Source organism: Theropithecus gelada, chromosome 12, assembly GCF_003255815.1.
Source record: "Theropithecus gelada isolate Dixy chromosome 12, Tgel_1.0, whole genome shotgun sequence".
NCBI lineage: Eukaryota > Metazoa > Chordata > Mammalia > Primates > Cercopithecidae > Theropithecus > Theropithecus gelada.
In genome coordinates this window covers 82804314-82825775 of record NC_037680.1, presented here as the reverse complement: position 1 = coordinate 82825775, position 21462 = coordinate 82804314, and the positions used below count along the sequence as shown (strand labels likewise).

General features: G+C 39.7%; 1 protein-coding gene and 1 pseudogene across 2 annotated transcripts in view; one reads left to right on the top strand and one right to left on the bottom strand.

Moving 5' to 3' along the window:
* The window catches only part of INO80D (INO80 complex subunit D), a 94799-nt gene that overhangs the window by 24329 nt on the left and 49008 nt on the right, over positions 1-21462 (top strand). For both annotated transcript variants that reach the window (XM_025405238.1, XM_025405239.1), the window contains 2 exons: positions 2763-3508; positions 12388-12496. In XM_025405238.1, coding sequence (XP_025261023.1) covers positions 2763-3508; positions 12388-12496 — 855 coding nt within the window. The remainder of the gene's footprint in view (positions 1-2762; positions 3509-12387; positions 12497-21462) is intronic.
* On the bottom strand, positions 17895-18307 carry LOC112636517 (annotated as a pseudogene).

The following is a 21462-nucleotide window of genomic DNA, read 5'->3' as shown; positions in this document are numbered from 1 at the left end:
TAGGTTGCCTAGGCTTCTTTCGAACTCCTGGCTTCAAGCAATCCCCCTGATTTGGCCTCCCAAAGTGTTGGGATTATAGACATGAGCCACCATGTCAGGCCAAATTTATTCTTTATTAAATTTTTTCCTGTTCTTGGAAAACTTTTTGGTTAGTGCAATTATCCCAGCTGCCTCTTTCTTTGCTGGCCATTGCTTTGTGAATCTGTTCTGTTTTAAGATATGTATGGGACCTACCTCAAACCTGCTAGGGAAGCACATGTGTGCGTGCGCGCACACACACAGTGTAGATTCTCTTTGCTGGCTAGAAACCTTTTTCTCTTTTTCAGTGACTGCACATGACAAAGAAAGCTTTTTCTTAAGAGGCCTGTCTTAAAGAGTGCCTCTGATAGATGTATTTCTAAGACGAAGCAACAAAATACACATATTCTGTGTGTATGTGAGATTTTCTGATTATTTGGTGAATCTGTATTTTTAGCAATTACTAAAAAAACATTTTTATGATGAAGCCCAGTGAATTTGAGGATTGACATTTTTTACTTTAGTGGTCTTTTCCCAAACTGTGTTTGTAGAGCTATCACCTATATGCTACAATAAAAATAGGTTCTCTTTTGTTTTTGTTTTTGTTTTTTGAGGCTGAGTCTCACTCTGTTGCCCAGGCTGGAGTGCAGTGGCACAGTCTCAGCTCACTGCAGCCTCCACCTCATGGGTTCAAGGGATTTTCCTGCCTCAGCCTCACAAGTAGCTGGAATTACAGGTGCCCGCCACCACACCCCACTAATTTTTATATTTTTAGTAGAGATGGTGTTTCGTCATGTTGGCCAGGCTGGTCTCAAACTACTGACCTCAAGTGATCCACCCGCCTTGGCCTCCCAAAGTGCTGGGATTATAGGCATGAGCCACCTTGCCCGGCTGGTTCTGTTTTCTTGGATTTTTTTTTTTTTTTTAAACTGAGACAGGGTCTTGCTATGTTGCTCAGGCCAATCTTGAACTCCTGGCCTCAAGGGATCCTCTTGCCTTGGCCTCCCAAAGTGCTGGGATTACAGACATGAGCCACTGCGTTTGGCCCTGGGTTTCATTTTCAAATAACTTTGGGAAACACTGCCAGATGGGTACATTTTCCTCTTGGATCTTCATAATGTACGATATACAAAGTGCTTTGAGTAGTTGCACATCAGTAACAAAAAACAAAATCCTTCTTTAATTTTGTTTAAGCCAGCATTTTCCAAATTTATTTAAGCATGGAGTAGTGGGTTTTGTTTGTTTGTTTGTTTGTTTTTGAGACAGAGTCTTACTCTGTCTCCCAGGCTGAAATGCAGTGGTGCAGTCTCAGCTCACTGCAACCTCTGCCCCTGGGTTCAAGCGATTCTTGTGCCTGAGTCTCCCGAGTAGCTGGGATTACAGGCATCTACCATCATATCCGGCTGATTTTTGTATTTTTAGTAGAGATGGGGTTTCGCCGTGTTGGCCAAACTGGTCTCAAACTCCTGGCCTCAGGTGATCCACTTGCCTTGGCCTCCCAAAGTGCTGGGATTACAGGTGTGAGTCACTGCACCTGGCCCTTTTATAGGTTTTAAAAATAGCATAAAGAGTATGAAGACCACAATAAATACCTACCTTTTCAATATCCACACAGATGAAAATTCACAAGCATCAAGACCATCCAGGAAAACATGATATCAACAAATGAAATAAATAAGGCACCAAGGACCAATTCTGGAAAAACAGAGATATGTGATCTCTCAGACAGAGAATTCAAAATAGCAGTTTTGAACTTAATTTTGCTCATTTTTTTTTTTTTTTTTAAGTTTCCACAGGAAAAGTCCATGTCAAGATGGCATCACTGGTGAATTCTGTCAAGCATTTTAAAAAATTTATTTTATTTTTCCATAAGTTACTGAGGTACAGGTGGTATTTGGTTACATGAATAAGTTCTTTAGTGGTGATTTGTGAGATTCTGGTGCACCAATCACCCAAACAATATATTTGCTCGTTGTTGAAGACTAATGAGAGTCTTCATGAACTTTGATTTTAGTTGGTCTTAGCTCTGACTCTTTCCAGCTGGAAAGAGTCTCAGACAAGTTAATCAATTTCTATAAAGCTTAGTTTCCTCGTGTGCATTAAGGGCATTATTTTAGTGCCTACAGCAGGTAGATACTACAGGAGATAATTCGTGTACTTACATCTGGCTACTGAAAAAGACATTTCACCTATAACCCCATGAGTCATCTTTTACTTTATTGTTTCATTCTCTCTTTCCTTCTGTCTCTTTCTCTCTCTCTCTGTATATATGTGTCTAAAGCACAGCAGACACTTGACATTCTTGAGGGTTTTATGTCATGAGAGCTTTGTGAATCTCCAAATACCTTAATGGCCTTAGAAAATATATATATTTTTCTCTATAAGAGAATTTTAAGTGATGTTTTGGACTCTTGATGAGTTACTTTGTATGCTATGAATAGAGAATAACAAAGCCATGTGAGAAGCAATAGCTGAGCAGTTATCCAGGGCCACTCAGTCACTGAATGACTTGCTTCTGTCTGGCCACCCCTGTGCATGTACAGTTCACATATTTGCCTCCTCAAAATTACACTGACTTTGAGGATTGCTTGAAAGTAGTAGAGGTTTGCATGTTAAGTCGCTGGCTGCCAAGAGTCACTATAGTGATGCAGTTTGTAACGTATTAGGATTCATATGTAGTTTTATGTTCTACTTTAAAAAATATGTATCATGAATATTTTCCCATGTATGTGTGTATTTTAAAGGTACTGCAACAGCCACCTGCAGGTACTTGGCTTTATCCCGAAAAAAGAGAGGAAGAAAAAGAATGATCCTATAGATGAGGTGAAGGTCAGGCACCAGATGGATACCATGGCCTTTAGCCTGACAGTGCCCACGTTGGCCTTGAAGATGCCCAACGGACTGGATGGAATGTCCCTCTCTCCACCTGGGGCAAGGGTCCCTCTCCACTACCTGGAAACTGAGTTGGAAGACCCATTTGCTTTCAACGAGGAAGATGATGACCTAAAGAAAGGGGCAACTGTGAGAAAGAAGTTGCAGAGCAAGTTGGCCCAGAATCGGCAGCGCCAGAGAGAGACAGAGATTTTAAAAGTTCGACAAGAGCACTTTAGTCCCCCTCCTGCACCTTCACAGCAGCAGCCTCCGCAGCAGCACTCCCACCTGTCACCTTTATCCACTTCTTTAAAACCTCCAGCGCCACCGCAGGGTACAGTCTGCAAGTCACCTCAACCTCAGAACACCAGCCTACCAATGCAGGGAGTGGCACCCACCACACACACTATAGCACAAGCACGGCAGTTGTCTCACAAGAGGCCTCTGCCCCTCCTGCCATCCAGTAGGGCTCCCACTGTGGACCCACCCAGGACTGACCGGATCCTCATGAAAGCCACAGCCTTCTCTCCACACTTCTCATGTATAAGCCGACTGCAGAGACTGGTGAAACTGTGCACCCAGAAACATCAGTTGGACACTGATCTGTTTCCCCATTTAGGTGAGTTATCTATTTTATCGTATCATAGATACATAATATGACAGAATGTGTTCTGTTGTGTGGAGCTTCCCTTTCATAATCACCCCATATGTGATGGGGGTGGAATCACAATGGGGCAGAGCGGTGCAATGAAAGATTCTGTATTTAGGTAGACCACCTTAAAATAAACACAGTCATCCCTCTACATGTGTGGTGGATTGGTTCCTGGACTTCCCTCAGGTACCAAAATTTGAGGATGCTCAAGTTCCTGATTTAAAACAGCATAGTATTTGCACATAACCTATGCACATCCTCCCATATTCTTTAAATCATCTCTAGATTATTTATAATACCTAATATAATGTAAATTCTATGAAAACAGTTGTTATACTGTATTGTTTAGGGAATAATGACAAGAAAAAAAGTCTGTATATGTTCAGTACAAATGTAATCTTTTTTCTCAAATATTTCTGATCAGCGATTGGCTGAATCCACAAATGTGGATCCCATGGATACAGAGGGCCAACACTGGAGGGCGTAATACTTGCTGAACAGGATACAGAAATAGGAGTTGGGAATTTAGAATTCCACACATAGCTTTTATTTGTAGTGATAGGAGCATTAAAAGACAGTTGTGTTTGGTTGTATGCTTTTATGAGTTTAGCACCTGTGCATCCAATGAAGTTCTTTGCGTGTCTTATTCTAGGAATGATCATAGCATTGTTGATATCTGCTGACAGTTTTAAAACATTTTTTCCTGTTTAAAAAATTCGCAAGGCAGTACCTGTTAATGATTTAAAAGTGAGAAAATACAGGGAAAACTTGTAATTTAATGTAGTCACATGTCTGTTTTTCTTTTGTTGCTTCTGAATTTCCTGTCTTGCTGAAGAAAACTTCCTCGATTCCAAGTTTATACAGATATTCTATGTTTTCTATTAATAGTTGGATTGGTTTTTATCATTTAAACCTTTAATTCAGTTGAAATTTATTCTCAAATGCAATATGAGCTATGATTTTCACTTCAGGAAAAATTATTTGCATAATGTGACAGCAATAGAAATATGAGCAAAGATAGAACATGAAGAGATGTGAATAGTCAGTAAACAAATGAATACCTCAATCCTCTCAGCAGGCAGGAAATACAAATTAAAGCGACAATGAATTACCAGATTGGCAAAAATGATATCCATTGTTGGTCAGGGTCAGGATATGGTATCTCGTACATTGCTGGTGAGTAATTTAGCAATATCTACTAATTTAAAATGTATGTATAGGCTGGGCTTAGTGGCTCATGCCTGTAATCCCAGCACTTTGGGAGGCTGAGGTGGGCAGATCACCTGAGGTCAGGAATTTGAGACCAGCCTGGCCAACATGGTGAAACCCTGTCTCTACTAAAAGTGCAAAAAAATAGCCAGGTGTGGTGGTGCGCACCTGAAGTCCCAGCTACTTGAGAGGCTGAGGTGGGAGAATTGCTTGAACCCGGGAGGTAGAGGCTGCAGTGAGTCGAGATTGCGCCACTGCACTCCAGCCTGGGTGACAGAGTGAGACTCTGTCTCAAACAAATAAACAAACAAACAAAATATATTTGTAGCCAGTGGACTCACTTTTGGGGCACTATCCTGTGGATTAAAAAAATCAAAATGTAAGGATGTATGTGCAAGGATGTTCACTGAAACATTGTTCGCAGCATTAAAAACCTGCAAAGCAACAATTATTGATAGGAAACCTTGACTAAACTATGGTTCATATGTGTTTTATGAAATATTATGTAGCAGACTGGGTGCAATAGCTCATACCTGTAATCTTAGCACTTTGGGAGGCCGAGGTGGGAGGATCACTTGAGCTCAGAAGTTCAAGATCAATCTGGGCGACACAGTAAGACCTCATCTCATTATATAAAAAAAAGAAAAAGAAAAGAAAAGAAAGAAATATTATACAGCTATTAAAAAGAATGAATGAGGCCGGGCGTGGTGGCTCACGCCTGTAATCCCAGCACTTTGAGAGGCCGAGGCCGGCGAATCACCTGAGGTCAGGAGTTCGAGACCAGCCTGGCCAATATGGCGACACCCTATCTCTACCAAAAATACAAAAATTAGCCTGGTGCATGGTGGTGCGTGCCTGTAATCCCAGCTACTTGGGAGGCTGAGGCAGGAAAATTGCTTGAACCCAGGAAGTGGAGGTTGCAGTGAGCCGAGATTGTGCCATTGCACTCCAGTGTGGGCAACAAGAGCGAAACTCCATCTCAAAAAAAAAAAAAGGAAAATGATATCTGTATCTTTTGACCGGGATGTGTCCATGGTATGTTAAAAAGTAGAAAAAAAAATCAAGAGGTAATTATTATCCCATTTTGGTAAGCATAAACAAAGTAAATAAACAGGGGATATCAGTATATTTATTGATTAAGTATATGACTGTTTGCCTGATTGGTGTGAGCAAAGGTAAAAGTATAAAAGGATATATATTTCCAGGCTGTTAACATCAGCTACCCTAGGGAGGATGGAATTGGACAGGGTGTATTTTATAGGAGATGGGAGTGGTGACTTTTCTTACAGCTTTTTGTTGTTTAACCTGTTGTTTAACCATCTGTGACTTTTTGTGATTAAAATACAAAAGTTAAAAAATTTATAAACAAAAATAATAAAACACTTCAAGCCATATTAATACCCATTTGTTAATACCTTGATATATTCTTTCCAATATATAAAATTGGGTTCTTACTATACATGCTGTTTCGTAACCTGTTTTAAAATTTTTCATACTAATGTATTTTCAAGTTGGTAATTTTTAATATACAGTGTAATTTATCATGACTGAATTCTGTCTTCCATTTAAGTTGTATCCAATTTATGTCCTTGTAAACTGTCGTAGATGTATATAGCCTTAAAGTAAAACAATTATTGCCACATCTTTAATTTTTTTCTTCAAATAGATTGTTAATTCAGCCTAAAAGTGGAATTGCTGATTCAAAGCTTTAGCTTTTAAAAAAAACAAAAAAAGTTTTGATATATGTTGCCAAATTTTTCTTCAGAATTATTTTGTCAGCTTATCTTCTTTAAGCAGTGTGTGAAAAAACCAGTTTCTCTAAATCTTTTATCAGCCCTGGGTAGTATTATTATGTTATTATTGCCTTTGCAAATTAGATAGAAAATCTGCTTAAATTTACATATCTTAGTGTTTCTCAAATATTTGGTTTTAGGATCCTTTTCACTTAAAAATTAATAAGGACACCATAAAGCTCTTGTATATGGGTTGTATCTATTTATACTGTATTAGAAGCTAAAACTGAGAAATTTAAAATATAATTTTTTTTTTTTTTTGAGACAGGGCCTTGCTGTGTTGTCCAGGCTGGAGTGCAGTGGCACAATCATGGCTTACTGCTGCCTTGACCTACTGGGCTCAAGCGATTCCCTGACCTCAGCTTCCCAAGTCACTGGGACCACAGGCACATACCACTACAACTGGCTAACTTTTTTTCAAATTTTTGATAGCGATGGGGTCTCACTATGTTGCCCAGGCTGCTCCTCCTGTCGTGGCCTCCCAAAGTGCTGGTGGGATTACATGCATAAGTCACCGTGCCTGGCCTGTCAGATTCTCTTTCAAATAAAGATGATGATGAAGGCTGGGTGTGGTGGCTCACGCCTGTAATTCCAATACTTTGGGAGGCTGAGGTGGGCAGATCATTAGATCAGGAGTTCAAGTCCAGCCTGGCCAACATGGTGAAACACTGTTTCTACTAAAAATACAAAAACTTAGCTGGGCATGGTGGAGCGTGCCTGTAATCCCAACGACTCGGGAGGCTGAGGCAGGAGAATTGCTTGAACTGGGACCCGGAAAGCAGAGGTTGCAGTGAGCCAAGATCGCACCTCTGTGCTCCAGCCTGGGCTACAGAGTGAGACTCCATCTCAAAAAAGAAAAAATGATGATGAATGAGAAAAAGCAGTTTGGTCAGGTTGCAATGAAAACAGTTGTGCAAGTCCTCTTCCTCAGGACAGCTGTCGCTGTTATACTTTCTTCCTCTGCAGCAGATTCACATTTACACACACAGAATAGTATCAAGACATGTGCTCGGGGGCTGATTTAATAAAAATAAATAATTTTAATGAACAAGAATATTCTCAAATAAAAATCTTTTACAACTGTGAGGTGTGGTATCAGGAATACTGTGACTCCTAGTAAGTCTGATGCCACTGCCTTGATTCATGGTAATTAAGGAGCCTGTAGTTTTACCCATCATTGTTTTTATACCATCCGTGTAAGTGTCAACACAGTGAAAAAGGCAAATAATGTATTAATATTATTTTGTTGAAAATAGTTTTGAGGCCAGGTGAGATGGCTCATGCCAATAATCTTAGCACTTTGGGGAGGCCAAGACAGGAGGATCACTTAAGCCCAGGAGTTCGGGACCAGCCTGGGAAACATAGTGAGATTCTTTCTCTTTTTTAAAATTTAAATTAAAAAAAAACTTTTTAGAAAGAAAATAGTGTTGACCTATATACTCCAAGAATATTTCAAGGACTTCTGGTGATCTGTGGACCATACTTTCAGAACTGCTATTTTGGATTAATAATACAGTTGAGTATTTGTTCATATGATTTTTGGACATTTTGTTTATTTTGACTTTCACTTCTTCCATCCATATATTTATTTTCTGTTGATTGGTAAGAGCTTTTTGTACGTATATTATATTTGTTGGAAAGTCTCTCCCTCGTCTCCTTTGTTTTTTGCTCCAGGGTATCTGTTATAGCCAGGCACAGTTGCAAACTTGTAATCTCTGCTACTTGGGAGGCTGAGGCGGAAGGAGCCCTTAAGTCCAAGAGCTTATGGCTGGCCTTGGCTATAATCATGCCACTGTGACAGAGCTGAGACCCCTGTCTCTTAAAAAGAAAAGAAAAGAAAAGAAATATCCATTGTAGGGATTTAAAAGTTAAAATTTTAATGTATTCTCTTCTTTAAGATTTCTTTCTTTTGAGGCTGGGTTTTGATTTGCTTGCTGCCTTGTTTGGATTCTCTTCATCCCAAAAATGTGTAAACCTATTCACCCATATTTTCTTTTAGTCCTTTTATCATTTCATTATTTGCATTTTAGCTATCTAGCTGGAACATTTAGACATTAGTTTTGAGGCAGAGATCTAACAATTTTTTTAAAAGTTTGCCTCTAATTCCAACACTTACCGGCATCATCTACTAAATTTTTATTTATAATTTCATTTATTTCTGGATGCTGATAATTTTTTAGCTTTTGAAATGATGAAATTTTATGTCATCTTAGGGGCTGATTTTTTATTTATTTATTTATTTTTGAGACGGAGTCCTGCTCTGACACCTAGTCTGTAGTGCAATGGTGAGGTCTCGGCTCACTGCAACCTCTGCCTCCCGGATTCAAGCGATTCTCCTGCCTCAGCCTTCTCAGTAGCTGGGACTACAGGCGCATGCCACCACATCCAGCTAATCTTTTGCATTTTTAGTAGAGACAGAGTTTCACTATATTGGTCAGGCTGGTCTTGAGCCCCTGATCTTGTGATCTGCCTGCCTCTGCTTCCCAAAGTGCTGGGATTACAGGCATGCGCCACTGTGCCCAGCAATTTTTAAATCATTTTTAAACAGAATGAAAACATACAGAAAAAGTTTTCAGCCTTTTACATTTTTTTTTTCTTTCTTTTTTTGAGATGGAGTCTCGCTGTGTTGCCCAAGCTGAAGTGCTGTGGCACGATCTCAGCTCATTGCAGCCTCTGCCTCCCAGGTTCAAGTGATTCTCTTGCCTCAGCCTCCTGAATAGCTAGGATTACAGGTGCACGCCACTACGCCCAGCTAATTTTTTGTATTTTTAATAGAGATGGGGTTTCACTGTGTTGGCCAGGCTGGCCTTCAACTCTTGACCTCAGGTGATCCACCCGCCTCGGCCTCCCACAGTGCTGGGATTACAGGCGTGAGCCCCTATGCCCGGATGCCCTTTTAAATTTTTAAAAATGCAAACATATTGGAGGGCCTAAGATTTCAAAGCAAAGGTTATTTTGGGGAAACCAGAAATAGTAATGCATATACTCTGTAACTTTATGACAAAGTATAGTCTGTATTCATGTCAGCAAAGAGTACTTAAATAAAAACTCAGTCTTATTAGTAGCTTTTATAGTCCTGTCTGGGCTAGTTATATGAGTTAGTTACATTAAAACTAGTGATAATGAAGCCAAGATCAAAGGTTTGCTTTATTGGACAGTTAGTTTCACAGCAGGAAAAACACTTCCATCTTAGTTTTTATGACTTAGATCTTGACTTCTTCAGAGAAAGTATAGGTGTCTTAGTAGAAATTATTCTATTGAAACAAATAAAAGATAACTCATGTTCTGTTTTTTACTGGTGCCTTAAATGCCACTTTGAAGAACTTTACCTTTCAACACACTGAAGTTGATGCTGTTGTGATCATTTAATTGCTTTTTTACCTTTTCCCCCTACAAATTATTAATTATTTCAGTTGAGAGAAAGTAACTCATTTTTAAAGGTGACCTGACATTTTAGATAGTCATCTTAGAATTAGATTTGAAGTTTCTTTATGCCAATTGCAATGTCTTATTTAATCTTAAGCATTTATAATTTGCATTTTAATTAACCTTTTCTTAATTTCCCTATTTGGCACATGTAAACTCATTTAAACTATGGAAGCAATCTGTGAAGTCCTTTTTAATGTAACTGTCTAATGAGGATACTCTTAATTTTTGAGGTTCTCAAGAAGGAAGACATAAATAAAATACTAGTTATCAAGGTGTCCAGTAAGTTTCATAGAGGTATGAATATGTTAAACTTACATAGTCCCACATACTGTTACACTTTAGGCTGTGCAACATCAGTCTTTATTAAGACCTCGTCAAGATATAAAACTCATTTTTTTTTTTTTTTTTAAACTTTTAGAGACAGGGCCTTGCTCTATCACCAGGCTGAAATGCAGTGGCATGATCATGGCTCACTGCAGCCTCAACCTCCTGGGCTCAAGGGCCAATTGATCCTCCTGCCTCAGTCTCCTGAATAGTTGGGACTGCAGTCATGCACCACTCAGCCTGGCTAATTTTTAAGTTTGTTGTAGAGTCGGGGTCTTGCTGTGTTACCCAGGCTGGTCTCTAACTCCTTGCCTGAAGTGATCCTCCTGGCTCAGCATCCCAAACTGCTGGGATTACAAGCATGAGCCAGTACACCTGGCCAAGACACAAGACTTTTAAAAGGGTAAAACTTTTATGTCAGGAGCTAAAAATTATTCAGTTATTAAAAATTATAGCATTTGGCTGGGCACAGTGGCTCATGCATGTAATTGCGGGACGTTGGGAGGCTAAGGCAGGTAGATCACTTGAGCTCAGGAGTTCGAGAGCAGCCTAGTCAACATGGCAAAACCCTGTCTCTACAAAAAGTACAAAGATTAGTTGGCCATGGTAGTGCTGCCTGTAGTGCCAGCTACTCTGGAGGCTGAGGTGGGAGGATCACTTGAGCCCAGGTGGTCAAAGCTGTAGTGAGCTGAGATTGCACCAGTATGCTCCAGCCTGGGCAACAGAGTGAGACCCTTTAACAAAATATTAGTATACACTATGTTTATCCACTTTTCCTTCTAACCTTGTTTTACGTAACGGAGCACAAAGTCTGACATTTTTTGTTTGAAATAATTGAAAGAAATCCCAAACCTCATTAGTAATAGAACATTACCATCCCACCCTTCCATCTTCCCATGGAAGGTAAGAACCAGGGAATGGTTTGGGAGAGGAGGTTGGAGTGTTTCTGCCTTTGACACTTTATCGTAGGGCCCTTCTTGGTTGAAATGTAGAGTGACTCCATCTGTCCTTTTTGACGTTTTTCTTTTTGTTGTTGTTTCATAAAACCTTTCAGAAGCGGGTATTAACCTTTTTCTTGCCTGAACGTATATTGAGCTGCTTTTCTCACCCTCTTGTTTGTATTTTATGTTTTTCTGACATCATTTTAGTGTATGAAGTTTTGATACTTAAGGAAATTTTGGCTGGACGCGGTGGCTCACGCCTGTAATCCCAGCACTTTGGGAGGCCAAGGCGGGTAGATCACTTAAGGTCAGGAGTTTGAGACCAGCCTGGCCAACATGGTGAAACCCCGTCTCTACTGAAAATACAAAAATTAGCCAGGTGTGGTGGTACTCACCTGTAATCCCAGCTACTTGGGAGGCTGAGGCAAGAGAATCGCTTGAACCTGGGAGGCCGAGGTTGCAGTGAGCTGACATCACTCCACTGTACTCCAGCCTAAGTGACAGAGCAAGATCCCATCTCAAAAAAAAAAAAAGAAATTCTACCTTTTTGTGACCTGAACTCTCTCTTTGCTTGTGTTGTTTCTACCCTATTAGTGAAGTGTCTGACAAAAGAAGTTCATCTGTGGAATACAGCTTAACCTTTTTGTTGTAATGTCATTTAAAAAACCTGATTGTGTGGCTGGGCACGGTGGCTCATGCCTGTAATCCCAGCACTTTGGGAGGCCGGGGTGGGTAGATCACGAGGTCAGGAGTTCGAGACCAGCCTGGCCAACATGGTGAAACCGTGTCTCTACTAAAAATACAAAAATTAGCTGGGCGTGGTGGTGCACACCTGTAGTCCTGGCTACTCGGGAGGCTGAGGCAGGAGAATCGCTGAACCTGGGAGGCAGAGGTTGCAGTGAGCCAAGATCGTGCCACTGCACTCCAGCCTGGGCAACAGAGTGAGACTCCATCAAAAACAAAACCAAAAACAAATCGATTATCTTTGTATGAACAGAAATGAAATTCATCAGGAGGCATTTATTCACACCACGATAGTACTTGTGATAGGTGTGTTGGGTTATGTTATTTTGTGTAGCTTTTTAATTCAAAGTTTGAATAAAAGTAAATGTTTTCTAATTTGCAATGCAATATCTCCTGTCTACCCCAGGTTTGGACTGGTCTGAAGAGAGCGGAGAGGAACCAGAGGACTCAGAGCAGGCCTCGCCCTACCAGGTTGCATGGTCCATCCGGGAAACCCTCAGATATCAAAGACATGCGTAAGTCTTCTGTTCTGTTTTTATTCTTTTTTTTTGAGATGGGGTCTCGCTCTGTCACCCAGGCTGGAGTGTAGTGGCGTGATCTTGGCTTACTGCCACCTTTTCCTCCTGGGTTCAAGCAATTCTCCTTCATCAGCCTCCCGAGTAGCTGGGATTATAGGCGCCCGCTACCACTCCTGACTAATTTTTTTGTGTTTTTAGTAGAGACGGGGTTTCACCATGTTGGCCAGGCTGGTTTCAAACTCCTGACCTCAAGTGATCTCTCCGCCTAGGCCTCCCAAAGTGCTAGGATTACAGGCATGAGCTACCACGCCCGGCCCTATTTTCCTTCTTGAATGACCGCTGTAGCAGATTGATATTTCTCGCTATATATGCTGATACTTTTATGTTATTAGATCTAGTTTTATTATAAAATAAAGGTAAAAAAAAGTTGGAATAAAATAGATTTCACTCTAAGAAATTGGAAGTAAAATAGATTCCACTTGGGAAGAAATGTACTATATTGTTTGAGCAAAGCTACTCTTAAATTTTCTTGGTAAATTTGTTTCTGTACCTTTCCCGCTCATCATTAAAGGAATTAATTATAATAGAACCTATAATTGAAAAGAACCTTAGAGATTAATTGATCCAATTTCCTCATTTTACAGAAGAGGAAAGCAAGGCCCACATAGGTTGAGGAACTTGCACGTGGTCTCTTGGAGGGCTACGTGGAGTCCCACTGTCTTGCCTCTCTGTATCTTCCTTGGCTATATCTCCACAGTAGTAGAAATAGTGCTTTTTTACTTCACTTCTATCTTCTGCAACATTGATACATTCTTTATTTCTACTGTGCTACAATGTTTTTTTTTTTTAGGATAAATCTCCTGAGGGGTTTTCTTTGTACCTTCCTTATTGGAAAGCTGTTTGGGTATACTGACAGCTGTCTTCGTTTTTTTTCCCCATGTTATGTCTTCGGAAAAAAAGCATTTGTCTAAGATCTGTAGAAGTTGAATGCACATCCCCTTCAATGATAGTAAGAAAACCAATTTTTTTAGGAGACTGCTTTTAGCATTCTACAGATTCACTTGGTGCAGTTTGACAATACCAAGATAGATCCTTGTCTGTGGGGCCAAAATATGACTCACTCACTCAGCTAACTATTTATTTAAAATGTTGTGGTTTGAATATTCAGCAATGTAGAGGGAGACCAGCTATCTGTGATGGTTTTTGAATTTATAGGATTAAAAATATGATTTGTTAGTACACCTAGATGTGATTAGGCTTAGGGAACTGATCGACTAGAGACTAATCTGTACACTAAAATGCCAGCTTAGCTGAGAAATATAATCATCAAGTAGTACAAATGGTCACTGAACAAAACTGCACAGGAAGCAAATTATCAGAAGCTTATTTGGATATGGAATTAGAGCAAGTAGGGTTAGTTGGATTTTAGTAATGGTCAGTGTCTTAAATTATAATAACATGATGCATCTATTCCAGTCTTGGGATTTATCTCCCACCTAGTTGTTCCTGCCTTACTTACTCCCTAGATAGTATTGGAGAATGTTACACCTTTTTTTTCTTACGTACGCTGAGGTTCCATTTTATGTGTCATTCAAGACTGTTTCCTTACCATTAGCAGGTTCTTTCAGATACAGCACAACAGAGTCAATTGAGCTTAAGCTTTTCAGTTACAGATACCATCAGTCATACTTTCTAATGGTAATTCGTATCAACTTAATTTGACTTGTGATGTTTTGGGTTAATTTTACAAATCCAGCAAAAACCTGTTACATGGGAAATTATTAATAAATGGTAGTTATCATTCTTAATTTAATTCTTAAGGTAACCTTGACATCAGTATAGGCAGTATATGCTACTGATTGGGAACAATGTATATTCTATTCTGCCTTCTATTCTTGCAGAGTTATCAAATACTTCTTTTGTTGTTTTAGATTTGTGGCCATCCTCATTTTTCTTTATCTCTGTAGCATGTTACTTTCTTGGCCACTTTCATAACTTGCTTCCTCTTTGATTACTATGATACTCTGCTCTCCTGGTTCTTTTCCTTTACTCTGTTTTCCTCCCTTTTTTTTTTTTTTTTTTTTAACAGATACTTATCCTTACTTCGTGCCCAGCTGTTGTTTTCATCTTTTTCCCTTCATTCTTTTCCTTCACTCATTCATTTTTCATTCATTTGTTCATTTACTTATTCAGCACATTCTTATTGGGCTCTTATTACGCTCCAGTCATGGAGCACTCTATATTTTTAATGTTGGGCAAACATGTTGGTTTACCCACGCGTCTATTCCTGTAACTCCACATTTGTATCCGCCACTCTGATCTCTAAGAGGAATCTCTGTCCTGTATTTTAATTAATGAATTAATTCATTCGTTTATTTTTTGAGATGGGAGTCTTGCTCTGTTGCCCAGGGTAGAGTGCAGTGGCATGATCATAGCTCACTGCAGTCTTGAACTCCAAGGCTCAAACGATCCTCCCCCTACAGCCTCCCGAGTGGCTGGAACTACAGGTGTGCACCACCACAGTTGGCTAATTTTTAAATTTTTTGTAGAGATGGGGTCCTGTTATGTTACCCAAGTTGGTCTTGAACTTCTGGTCTCAAGGGATCCTCCTGCCTTAGCCTCCGAAAGTGCCGGGATTATAGGCATGAGCCAACATGCCTGACCTGACCTGTATTTTAAACTTCTGTCTTTATTCCAATTTCTTGTTGCAGCTACCTGTCATTTGTTGTACCTTGCTGTATTTAAGTGTAGTAGAAAATGGAGAGCTGTAGAAAATTGGCCCTACCTGGCTGAGCGCAGTGGCTCATGCCTGTAATCCCAGCACTTTGGGAGGCCGAGGTGGGTGGATCATGAGGTCAGGAGTTTGAGACCAGCCTGACCAACATGGTGGAACCCCATCTCTACTAAAAATACAAAAATTAGTCGGGTATGGTGGTGCACGCCTTAATCCCAGCTACTCAGGAGGCTGAGGCAGGAGAATTGCTTGAACCCGGGAGGCGGAGGTTGCAGTGAGCCGAGATTGCGCCCCTGCACTCCAGCCTGGGTGACAGAGCTAGACTCCATCTCAAAAAAAAAAAAAGGAAAATTGGCCCTACCTATGCTGTTCATTATATCTTCAAGAGGGTGTTGCCATTCCAAATGCCTCAATTAGTTCATTGAGTTTTTGAAAGAAAAACTGCCAGTGGTCTGGCCACCAAGTTTGTGCCTAAAGAACCTTTTTGTGAGTTTTTTGCTAATGCAGGATTGTACCATAAGGAATTTTTTTGTTTGTTTGTCTTGAGTCAGGGTCTTACCCTGTCACCCAGGCTAGAGTGTAGTGGTGAGATCATAGCTCACTGCAGCCTTGACTCTCTGGACTCAAGTGATCCTCCTGCCTCAGCCTCCTGAGTAGCTGGGACGACAGGTGCAGGCTACCATTTTGAAATTTTTGTGGAGATAGGGTCTTACTATGTTGCCAAGGCTGGTCTCAAACTCCTTGCCTCAAGGAGTCCTCCTGCGTTGACCTTCCAAAGTATTGGGAGTACAGGCATGAGCTGCTGTATCCAGCCCTAAAGGATTTTTTTTTTTTGAGGTGGAGTCTTGCTTTGTCGTCCATGCTGGAGTGCAATGGCACGATCTCAGCTCATGGCAGCTTCCACCCACCAAGTTCAAGTGATTCTCCTGCCTCAGCCTCCCAAGTAGCTGGGATTATAGGCACCCGCCACCACGCCTGGCTAATTTTTGTGTTTTTAGTAGAGACGGGGTTTCGCCTTGTTGGCCAAGCTGGTCTCAAACTCCTGACCTCAGGTGATCCACCTGCTTCAGCCTCCCAAAGTGCTAGGATTACAGACGTGAGCCACCTTTTAACTTGCTTTTCCTTTCTTTGATTCTCTTTATTGTTGTTTTTAATTTCATTGCTTTGTATTCTAATTACTATTATTTCCTTCTGCTTGTTTTGAGTTTAATTTGCTTGTCTTTTTGTAGTTTTTAAGGTGACAGCTTAAAACAGTTGACTGAGATCTTGATTGTTTTCTAATATTGACTCTTCATGTTATACACTTCCCTGTAAACACTGGTTGGAGCTGTGTCCCACAAATTTTAATAAGACATTTTCATTTTTACTCAGTTAAAAATACTTCTTTTTTGAGACAAGGTTTCACTCTGTCACCCAGGCTGGAGTGCAGTGGCATGATTACGGCTCACTGCAGCCTTGACCTCCTGGCTTAAGAGATCCTCCCACGCCAGCCTCTTGAGTGACTGAGACACCTGGCTAATTTTAATTTTTTATTTTCTTGTGAAGATGGGGTCCCAAACTCCTGGGCTCAAGTGATCCTCCCGCCTTGGCCTCCCAAAGTGCCAGGATTACAGACATGAGCCACTGTGCCCAGCCCCAAAATGCTTTGTAAATATCCCTTTTGATTTGTTGTTTGATCCATGGGCTATTTAGAAATGATATTTAGTTTTTGAGTATTTTGGGGTTTCCCAGATACTGATTTCTAGTTTAATTCTGTGATCAGAAACCACATTTGAATATAGTATTCTATAAATGTAAATGAGGTCAAGTTGGTTAATAGTGTTCATGTCTTCTACATCTGTGGTGATGTTTTTCAAGTCATTATATCAATTACTGAGAAAAGGATCTTGAAATCTCTCTTTGTGAATTTGATTATTTCTCCTTTTGAGCCTGTCATTGTTTATTTCCCATATTTTGTATTTCTGTTATTAGATGCATAATTGTTTAAGATTGTTTTGATGAAGTAGCCTCCTTATTATTATAAAATGGTCCTCTATATCCCAGTAACAGTGTTTTCTCTAAGATCTTTCCTTATGTAGCATTAACATAGCCACTCCATCTTTCTTTTGATTAGTGAAAGCTTGGTATCTTTTTCAGTCCTTTTGCCTTTAACCTGTTTGCATCTTTATATTTCAAGTGAGTTTCTTGTTGGCAATGTATTACTGGATCTTGCTTTTCTATCTCCTCTGACAATCTCTGCTTTTTATTTGGAATATTTAGACAACTTAAATTTAATATGATTATTGATACTATTGGGTTTAAATTTACTGTCTTTTGTATTTGTCTTGTCTATTCTTTGTTCTTTTCTCCCTGTTTTTTAAATTATTTTTTATGATTGTATTTTATCTCTTTCATAGCTTATTACCTGTACTCATATGCTTTGTTTTTGTAGTGGCTGTTGTAGGGTTTTTTTATACATTTTTAATTACCACAGTCTACCTTCAAGTGTTAAACCACTTCACGAGTAAGAACCTATAACAGTTTCCTTTCATTCCTGCCCATTTAATTTCTCTACTCTGACAGTGTCTGCTTTTTATTTGGAGTGTTTGGACCATTTGAATTTAATGTTATTGTTTATATTACGGCATTTACTTATTTAATTTTTAAGACAGAAACAAACATCTAAAACTGTACCCTCTGGAAGAACCGCTTGTTCTTGCCCGTCTTATATCTCTCTTTGAGTTGACCTTGCCCTCCCATTGGGCCTTGTGTTTAAGAGCAGGATCTCTGAAGACATCCTTGTGGATGACAGTTTTGTGTAAGGGGATATCCACAGAGTACATTGTAGGCGTTAAGACGATGTAGTTATAAACCTTCACAAAAGACTCGATCTTTGACCTCCTAGTAATCTTCTTTTTGCCCATGGCAGCTGTCACTTTGCAGGGATAGCGATCAATTCCAACCACGAGAGCCTGGATGTAGGGGCAGTCTGAGGTGCCATCATTAATGTTCTTTATGATGACAGCTTTGTGTTCAGCCAGAATAGTGCTGGCCAGGACCAGCACCACTTTCCCAGGTTTCATGCACTTGCCCATTTTGACAGCAACCACTGAGGGCTACAACAGAAAGGAAGGCTATTATTGCATTTATGTCTAACATGTTAATTCTTCTTTAAATGTTTTAGTATAATTCACTAGTGAAGTCATCTGGTCTTGGGCTTTATTTTTTTGAGACAGAGGCTCACTCTGTCACCCAGGCTGGAGTGCAGTGGTGCGATTTAGGCTCACTAAACCTCCTGAGTTCCAGTGATTCTCCTGCCTCAGCTCCCTGAGTAGCTGGAATTACAGGCATGCACCACCACGCCCGGCTAATTTTTGTATTTTTAGTAGATATGGGGTTTTACCATGTTGGCCAGGCTGGTCTTGAACTCCTGACATCAAGTAATCTGCCTGCCTTGGCCTCCCAAAGTGCTGGGATTACAGGTGTGAGTCACCACGCCTGGCCCTGGGCTTTTTTTTGTGGGAAGTTTTGTGATTACTCTTTGTTATATGTTTATTTATGTTTTTTCTTGAGTTAGATTCAGAAGCTTGTGCCTCTCTAGGAACTTGTCCATTTTTTATCTAAGTTTTTGGCATACAGTTTTTAAAAATGACATTCCATTATAATATTTTTTCTTTCTTGGTTTTTTTTTTTTTTTTTTTTTTTTGAGACAGAGTCTTAATCTGTCGCCCAGGCTGGAGTGCAGTGGTGCAATCTTGGCTCAGTGCAACCTGCACCTCCTGGGTTCAAGCGATTCTCCTGCCTCAGCCTCCCGAGTAGCTGGGATTACAGGCATGCGCCCCACATACCTGACTAATTTTTGTATATTTAGTAGAGATGGAGTTTCACCATGTTGGCTAGGCTGGTTTTGAACTCCTGACCTCAGGTGATCTGCCCACCTCGGCCTGCCAAAGTGCTGGGATTACAGGGGTGAGCCACCCTGCCCGGCCTCATTTTTCTTTAAGTTAGATAATGTATATTCTTTTATTCCTAATTTATTACTTTTCTTTTTTTCTTGGTTAGTGTAGGTTAAAGGGTTGTCAATTTTATTGACCACTTATATTTCATATATATTCACATATAAACTGTACAATATGCGGCCTTTTGTTGTTGGAGAACATAGTTTATATAATTTTAGTCCTTTCAAATTTATTGAGACTTGTTTTATGCTCTTGTAGAGAATCTTTTATATTGCACTTGAGAAGAATGCGTATTCTGCTGTTGGGTGGAATGTTTTTAGATCTAGTTGTTTTATGGTGTTCAGTTTTTCAATTTCCTTGCTGATCTTCAATTTTATTCTGTTATTTGGAGTAGGATATTGCAGTCTCCCAACTATTACTGTTAAATTGTCTGATTCTTCAATTCTGTCAGTTTTTGCTTCATGTATTTTGGGACTCTGTTGTTAGGTACATGTATGTTTGTAATTACTGTATTTTTCTTAAGTATTGATACTTACATCATTATAAAATATCCCCTCTTCATCTCTAGTGGCATTTTTTGTTTTGAAGTCTACTTTGTCTTGATGTTAGCATGGCTACTCCAGCTCTTTTCTAGTTGCTGTTTGCACGTATATCCTTTTCTCTCTCTTTACTTTCAGCCTATTTGTGTGTGAATAGTAGAATATATATTCTTTTCAATGGCAACATGGAGTATACTCCAGATGGATATTTAACCTCACAAGAAGTTTAATAGTTTTTGAAGTGTTTGTGCAATTTTATACTTGTACCAGCAATGTATAAGAATTCTATTTTCTCAATATCCTCTCCAACATTTGGTGGTGTCAGTCTTTTTAGTTTTAGGTATTCTAATGAGGTGTGAAATGGTTTCTTATTGTCATTTCACTTTGCATTTTGCTGCTGTTTACCTTTCATGTGTTTATTGGCCATTCAAAGATCTTTTCTGGGAAATGATTTTTTCAAGACTTGTGCCCCCTTTCTAATACATTTTTTAAAAATTATTGATTTGTCCTAGTTAATTATATATTTTGGGTACAAGTCTTTGGTACATATATATTTTTGTTGTTTTTTAGAGACAGGGTCTCACTCTGTTGCTGAAGCTGGAGTGCAGTGGTACAGTCATAGCTCACTGCAGACTCAAAGTCATGAGCTTAAGTGATCCTCCTGCCTCAGCCTCCTATTTTATTTTTTGTAGAGACAAGGTTTTTCTATGTTGCCCAGGCTGGTCTCACATTCCTGGCCTTAAATGATCCTCCTGCTTTAGCCTCTGAAAGTGCTGCAAATACAGGCATGAGTCACCATTCCTGGCCTACATATATGTTTTGAGAGTGTTTTTTTTAGTCTGTGACTTGAGTTTTTATTTTGTTAAGGATATCTTTTTTATTTTTGAAGATGATTATTATTATTTTTAAAATAATAGAGACAAGGTCTTGCTATGTTACCCAGGCTGAAACTCCTGGCCCTAAGTGATCCTCTCACCCCAGCCTCCCAAGGTGTTGAGCTTATCGGCATGAACCACCTCACCTGGCCTGTTAATAATATTTTTTTGATGAGTACAAGTTGTTAATACTAAAAAAGTCCAGTTGATTCCATTTTTTCCTTTTATGATTACTACTTTCTGTATACCGCTTTAAAAATCTTTGACCATTCTAAAGTTGTGGAGGTTTTTCACCTCTGTTGTATTTAGAAACTTCGTAGGTTTAACTTATCTTTAACATTTATGTCTGTGACCCATTTTATATAATTTTTTGTGTGTACTGTGGTTGGGGTCAAAGTTTTTTATTTTTATTTTTTGAGATGGAGTTTTGCTCTTGTTGCCCAGGTTGGAGTGCAATGGCTCGACCTTGGCTCACTGCAACCTCCACCTCGTGGGTTCAAGTGATTCTCCTGCCTCAGCCTCCTGAGTAGCTGGGATTACAAGCATGAGCCACTACACCCAGCTAATTTTGCATTTTTAGTAGAGACGGCGTTTCTCCATGTTGGTCAGGCTCATCTCGAACTCCTGACCTCAGGTGATCTGCCCACCTCGGCTTCCCAAAGTGTTAGGATTACAGGCATGAGCCACTGCCCCTGGCCAAAGTTTATTCTTTTATATGGCTATCTAGTTGTTGCAAAAGTACTTGTTGAAAATACTTTTATTTCCTATTTATTTGCTGTGGTGCCTTTGTGACAAATTAATTAAGCATATTAGGTGTGAACCTATTTCTGAAGTCTTTTCTGTTCTATTGATTAATTTTTAAATTTTTAGACTACTT